General features: G+C 48.2%; 1 protein-coding gene across 1 annotated transcript in view; it reads left to right on the forward strand.

Moving 5' to 3' along the window:
• Positions 1-605: 605 nt before the first annotated feature.
• The window catches only part of klf5a (Kruppel like factor 5a), a 12699-nt gene continuing 6335 nt past the window's right edge, over positions 606-6969 (forward strand). The window contains exons 1-2 of the mRNA XM_084321016.1: positions 606-803; positions 2649-3816. Of these exons, the coding sequence (XP_084177142.1) occupies positions 612-803; positions 2649-3816 (1360 nt within the window). The 5' untranslated portion in view covers positions 606-611. The remainder of the gene's footprint in view (positions 804-2648; positions 3817-6969) is intronic.

Consider the following 6969-nt stretch of genomic DNA (forward strand, 5'->3'; position numbering starts at 1 on the left):
GTCTGGTCTTGGCCCATGGACTATAGGGGTGCACTTGGGGGGGTGACTAAGTAGCAAATTATTATTTTGAAGTAGCCTATGTATAGGCTATAATAAAATAATATACTATATACCGTAGCTCAAAAAATGTACAGCTATACGGTGTGTGGTAAGTGTGCAGATCTACTAGTTATCTACTGTTGTGATCTCTATTAACGACCGTGTCCTTGTCGTGTGCATACCTTGTAACAATGTTGTGAATGTATTCAGATTTTGTGTAGGGCGGTGGCCAGTGTGAATGAATGATCAAAGCCCGTTGAAAGAAGCTCGGTGGGCGGTGCATCTTCTGTATATACAGTGGCACCGCCCCGCCCGTTCACCATAAGAGATACAAAACTGTCTGGCCCGATGCAAGATGAAACAAGTGGAATGAGATGTAACAACAGCACTGTGCTCTCCACCACCACCACTCTCAAAACCTCTCTCCCTCTCTCTCTCTCTCTCTCTCGCATTCGACTCACACACTTGTCTGCGTCCGACACTTCATATCTGCGTGACTGCGTCTGCAGGGAGAGAAGAACAGATATCGGGGTACAGTAGATCTATATTTACGGGGGTGCTGCACCGGTTTTATGGCCGCGGCGACACTGACGATGAGCGGTAGCGGGCAGGAGGAGCCCTTTTACCCGCTGCTGAAGCAGCAGCAGACGCTGCCCGGCGACGGCGGTGGATTATTCTCCCTCGAAGAGTCAACTCTATTCGGCCTGGACTCCAGCAAGATCGCAGGGACGGAGAGGAGCGGACAGCAGCATGAATACACACAGGTAATCATCATCTCTTATTAACATTTATTTAAACATACTTTCTTTGGGCCTTGGTGAAAACGCCAGACGTATGATTTGTGATTGTGATTGTGATGGAACCCCCCGATTTCATTGAATGGGCGTGGCAGACTTGGGGCTGTCTGTTAAACATTTCAAGAGGTGCACATTTTGATCCGATCACTCTGTGCTGCGTATATACTTGTTGTAGTAACTAAGTATGCGTTATTATAAGGTAGTAAGAGAGGGCTACGATGAGAGGAGGATGCCTCGCCAACTGGAAGGCAACGTGAAGCCGAGCTATTCCGACTGCACACGCATTCTTCAGCTGCATGCTTCTCTCTGAAGCCCAGTGCCAGTTGGTCGCAGTTGGTCTCTGCAGGCTTCCATGCGCACCAGCCACCAGACCACGGCAACAACTGACTCCAGCCTCGGACAGAAAGGTCCCAGCAACTCCGGAGCCAGACACTTGTGTGAGGGGGGATACCTAACAGCTGGTAGAGGAGGAACAGCCACTAGAAATAGTAGCCTCGTCCCCAGCAGTCAGTCCAGCACAGCGCAGCCCCCCAAACACACTGCGGCTAACTGGGAGGAATATATGGGTGTTGTTACCCAGCCATTACTGACATGTTGTTTCATCCTTTACTGGATTTTTTGGTGGATGCACCCTTGATGACATTGATTGAAAACTTTATTAACAGATTGCAGAATGGGTACAATACAGTACGGCTCAATACACACAATTGTTAAGGGGATGCAGACCAGAGAAAGACTTTCGTCTTGTTTACATCAGAGTCCCCCATTTTTCAATTCATCAGGACATATATGACACACATGACATACAGATAGACAGTACTGCTACATCTATACATTTATGACATACCAGATTTGCATACCAGACATCGCTGCACATCGATCTTTGTTGGCTCATAACTGGGGAAATCCCGTACATAGTTCTATATAGGTAAATTATTTGCACCGGCTGTCCTAAATGGTCTGTTCCACTTCTTCCACTCTAGGTCTTGTTGTCGGCAGGTTTATGAGTTCAGACTTACACACGCGGAGGGGGAATGTAGCAGCCACGCATCGATGACTACTTGATACATGTTTGAGTGGTGACTGACTTGTCCCTATCAAACCTATATCCATCTCTGAATAGCTTCAGGATGATGATGACTATTTAGGATCACTTGCCTTGCTTGGTGGTTTGGCTGAGCAACCCTGTCGTGTATATAGAACAATATTGACTTTGTTGCATTATTCTTTTGATGGAATCACAGCCTATTTCACTTTTATTTCATCAAGGTTTCTTTTAGTCTATGAAATGAGAAGCAACTCTACCCCCCCCCCCCCCCCCCCCATCCAATGTAAATTACCTAGTATGGTTGTCAATATCCCAATGTACAGTTTTGCTTGTACAGTTGTACAGTGTTCCCCCCCCCCCCCCCCCAACCCCTCCCTACCCAACCCCCCCCCCCCCCCACACACACACACAACCCCCACCCAACCTCCTCCAATGTACAGTTTCTACGTCAAATGTATATACACTCTTTTTCTGGACACTTTTTGTATCACAAACAGTTACTGTATTTGCAAATCTGGTATGTCATAAATGTATAGATGTAGCAGTACTGTCTATCTGTATGTCGTGTGTGTCATATATGTTATGATGAATTGAAAATGGGGGACCCTGATGTAAACAAGACTAAAGTCTTTCTCTGGTCTGCATCCCCTTAACAATTGTATGTATTGAGCCGTACTGTATTGTACCCATTCTGCAATCAGTTAAATAAACTTTTCAATCAATCAATAAACCCCCCCCCCCCCCTTCTCTCTCTCTTTCTCCAGGCTAAGTGTGAGTTAGACAGGTATCTGTCCCCCCAGCCCCTCCCCGTTGCTCCCCAGCAGAAGTGTCGCAGGGACAGCTCGTCTGGGGTGGATCAGTTCTTCACCGATGACCAGACCGGGGCTCCGTACACGCTCAACATGAACCTTTACCTCCACGACGTCGCCTACCTGAGGATGGGCTTGTGTCGGCCGGCACGCCCCCATCACCACCCCCAGGCCCACGGGGGTCTGGTGGCACAGGTCAAAACAGAGCCCGCTGCCCCGTCCTTCTCCCCCGCCGCCCCCCACCCTCACTGCCCCCACAACACCACCCCGACAGATTGCGGGGGTGCCCCTGGGCATCATAGCAACGGGGGCGGCATCATGATGGAAACCTCCGCTGTAACCATGGCGTTATCGGAGTTACCAGAGTTCACCAGCCTTTTCAGCCAATCGGGAAGCGGTGCCACTAGTGACCCGGCGGTGGAGGTATTTGTGAAACAGGAAATGACGTCGCCGTTTGAGCATCACCATCACCACGACGATGGCGGCGGCTCGTTGTTCCAGCTCCTGAACTCTGACCTGGACCCTCCTCACTGTAACGGGATGGAGGCTCAGCAGCAGCAGCAGCATCATCATCATCACCATCACCATCATCATCCTCATCATCCTCATCATCACCACCAGACGCCACACAACGCAGGTCCCTCAGCGATACACGCGCCGTTCCACGACTTGTCGCTACTAGCCGCCTCCTCCACCACCTCCCAACAACAACAACAGACTGTCAAGCCTTCCTACTGCGGCATGAACGCCACTGTTTACACACACCCCCATCATGCCCACCACGCACACGCCCAGTTCATCCAGCAGCAGCAGCTGCCCTACCTGCCCCCCTCCCCGCCGTGCTCTGAGCCGGGCAGCCCCGACAGGCAGAAGGAGCTGATCCACACCATGTCCCCTCCTCCCTCCTACGCGGCCACCATCGCCTCCAAGATGGCGGGCGGCGGCACCCCCAGCCCGGGCGGCAGCTCGGGCAGCCTGCCCCTGGCCAACGGCCCTAGTCCAGTCCAAGGCCCGGCCTCCGGCCTCCCCCCTGCCCCGAGCCAGACCACCATGCCCGTCCGCTACAACCGCCGAAACAACCCCGACTTGGAGAAGAGGCGGATCCACCACTGTGACTACCCAGGTTAGAGAACACTTCACTTCCTGTACACTGACTACCCAGGTTAGAACACTTCACTTCCTGTACACTGACTACCCAAGTTAGAAGAACACTTCACTTCCTGTACACTGACTACCCAGGTTAGAAGAACACTTCACTTCCTGTACACTGACTACCCAGGTTAGAAGAACACTTCACTTCCTGTACACTGACTACCCAGGTTAGAAGAACACTTCACTTCCTGTACACTGACTACTACCCAGGTTAGAAGAACACTTCACTTCCTGTACACTGGTGTATGAACACGCTTTTATTTATTCATGTGTTTAGTTTGACATGATCCTACCAAAGTCATGTGAATATCAACCATCCATTTTTTGGGGTCATTGGGTTCAACCGTCACGAAACTCACTCGAATAATACTAACTTGAATTGCCAAGTCAAGTGAAAACAAAAAGTTAGGCGTAATTGTTGAGTCAGAGGTATGTGACACAGAGATGATGACAGCATGGAAAATCACTTGCACGACTCAACGGTTGACATAAAAGTTACTCCCCCGGGTGGGGGCGGGGTGGCGTAGCGGAGATTGTGCTCGTCACCAATGCAAGAGGCTGCGGTCTCGACTCCCGGAGTCAGCATTGCCTGCGGCTTGGGCCGATCGTCATACTAACTCGTTTGGCTGGGTTAGGTGGAGGGAAGTCGTGGGTGGTAATCTGGCGTTGTGGACAGCGACGCCTACAGGTCAGGTCTGGGCGCCTGCTCAGCGAAAGGCAGGAAGTGGTGAAGGCAGCGTGACCTCCCACGCGTTACACTTCACCAATGAGAGTCCTCGCTGCCAGGTGAAAAGAGAGCCGCTGGCTGTCTCCGCATGTGTCGGAGGAAGCATGTGGTAGACTTCAGGGTTCCCTTGTACCGACCAGTAGGGGGAACATGCGCACAACGACCAGGTAGGGGAGGGGGGGAATTGGCATAACGACTAAATTGGGATGGGGAGAAAAGCATAGAAAAAAAGAAGGCGGAGGAAAAAAGAAGGCAAAAAAAAAAAAAAAAAGTTACTCCCGAATTGATTACATCAATAGGACTCAAGGAACTGAAGGCTGCGTGTCACTCACTGTCTGCCATTACAGATTGTTGTGACTTTTGTCAAAACTGGTATGCTGACTCTAAGCATTGTGTGTGTGCGTGCGTTTGTGTGTGTGTGTGCGTGCGTGTGTGCGCGCGTGCGTGTGCACGTGCACACACGCGCTTGACAAGCCTGTAGAGCGATCTGGTGTTGAATAATTAACAGATGGACATCAGCTTTCTAACCTGCTCATCTAGCCATACTGGACTTACTGTCTTACTGGAACACACACACACACACACACACACACACACACACACACACACACACACACACACACACACACACACGCCCATTTCTCTCTCTCTCTTTCCTTCTGTGGCTTTGTTCCCCTTCCTTCTCTACACTCTTTCTCACTCACTCTCTTTTGATCTCACTTGTTCTCTCATGATTAACTTCTCTTTCACATGCTGATACACACACACACACACACACACACGCAAGTACAGCCGCTTGAGCACCTGTCACACGCAAGCACATGTGTGTATGCACGTGTGTGCACTGCGCACGCACACACACACACCCACACACTCACCGTACGATGTGCAGCTACTTGTAGGCCATGTCATGTCGGCAGCCTGTGGCAGTGTGTAAACGAGAGTTGCTGGTTGGGCTCCCGCAGCATGTCAGCACACGTCTCTGAACACACGCGGCTAGAACGGACCTTTAGAACGGACAAATCCAGCTGCACGTTACTAAAGTCTCCCGATTATTTGTGGTCTATTTCAACTTTTTTCCCTCTGTGAAATCCCGTCTCTATTTGGGATAGTTGATCTATTTCTCCCGTTAAAAGTGAGGCTCAAGGTGTTTGTACAGCAGTGATATTGCGTGGTGTTTTGGCCCTGCTGCACTTTGTTGCTGAATGTGATGTGAATTGACACAATGATTATGCCAAGAGCACATTGTTAGTTTTAATTCAAGGGGTATTTTCAGCCATGTGAGATGAATGGACATAAAAATTACATAACAACTACAGTACAACACATGGAATGGTTGCTTCTCCTTACAGTGTTAATTTTCCAATTGAACTCAATGGGGAAATTAGTAGGAAGAAACGACTGCTTTTGTTGTTACTTACTTACTCATGTAGTCAACAATACACTCCACACTGCTGGCCTCCGCTCAGGGTATCTGCGGGGTATTAAAAAGTCTTAAAAAGTATTACATTTATAATTCTCAATTTAAGGCCTTAAAAGGTATTAAAAAGTCTTAAATTTTATTGGCACAGGTATAAAAACATCTTGGGGGGCAATCCCGGCTGTCGGGAGATGAAATAATATTAGATATATGAAATGTTTTTGTATTCAAGTCGTTGTTTTTTGCGCAGTTACTGGCCCCTGTAAATGTCCTAACCCAACCCCCTCCAATGTACAGTAAATGTCCTAACCCAATAATACACGAGACGAGACCCTCTTCTTGGGACCAAGTAAGGTTTCGTCGATAATCCAATGTACAGTTGTATGGAACACGCAATAATTTTAAGTGCAGCCGCCAGTTCAGTGTTGCTATGTGGTTTTATTTTTGCTAGTATGGTCATGAAATTGGTATTAAATCCAGCTCTAAGTGGTATTAAAAGATCTTAAAAAGTTTTTAATTGAACCTGTAGATATCCTGTCTGCCAAGTCACTTGTAGCCAAGTTGAATTCTCAGAGATGCATTTAAATGCAAAAAAGGCGATAAATCGCTTATTCGCATTTAGACTTATGTCTTTGCATTTAGATTCTTTTTTTTACACTTGATATTAAGAATGACTGTAATCTTAAATCTCGAGATAATTTAGAAATGAACTCAACCCTGAAATAAACGGACAAATATCCAAAAATGGCTCTAGCTCCTCACCCTCTCATTTACTGCGGCTGAAAACACCCTGAAATCATAGCCGACAGTTTGACAGCACTTGTCGTTTGCTCATTGTCTTTCACTCGTAGGCGATCTCTTGTAGCCATTGTGTTCATTTCATTTCACAAGTGAGAGATTTCAGCCACAACGTCAAACAACGGGTGACATTCCGAATATAGATTTTTCTGTACGCCATAATGTCACTTGAGTCATTT

The sequence above is a fragment of the Notolepis coatsorum genome (genome assembly GCF_963971535.1).
Source record: "Notolepis coatsorum genome assembly, chromosome: 9".
Lineage (NCBI taxonomy): Eukaryota > Metazoa > Chordata > Actinopteri > Aulopiformes > Paralepididae > Notolepis > Notolepis coatsorum.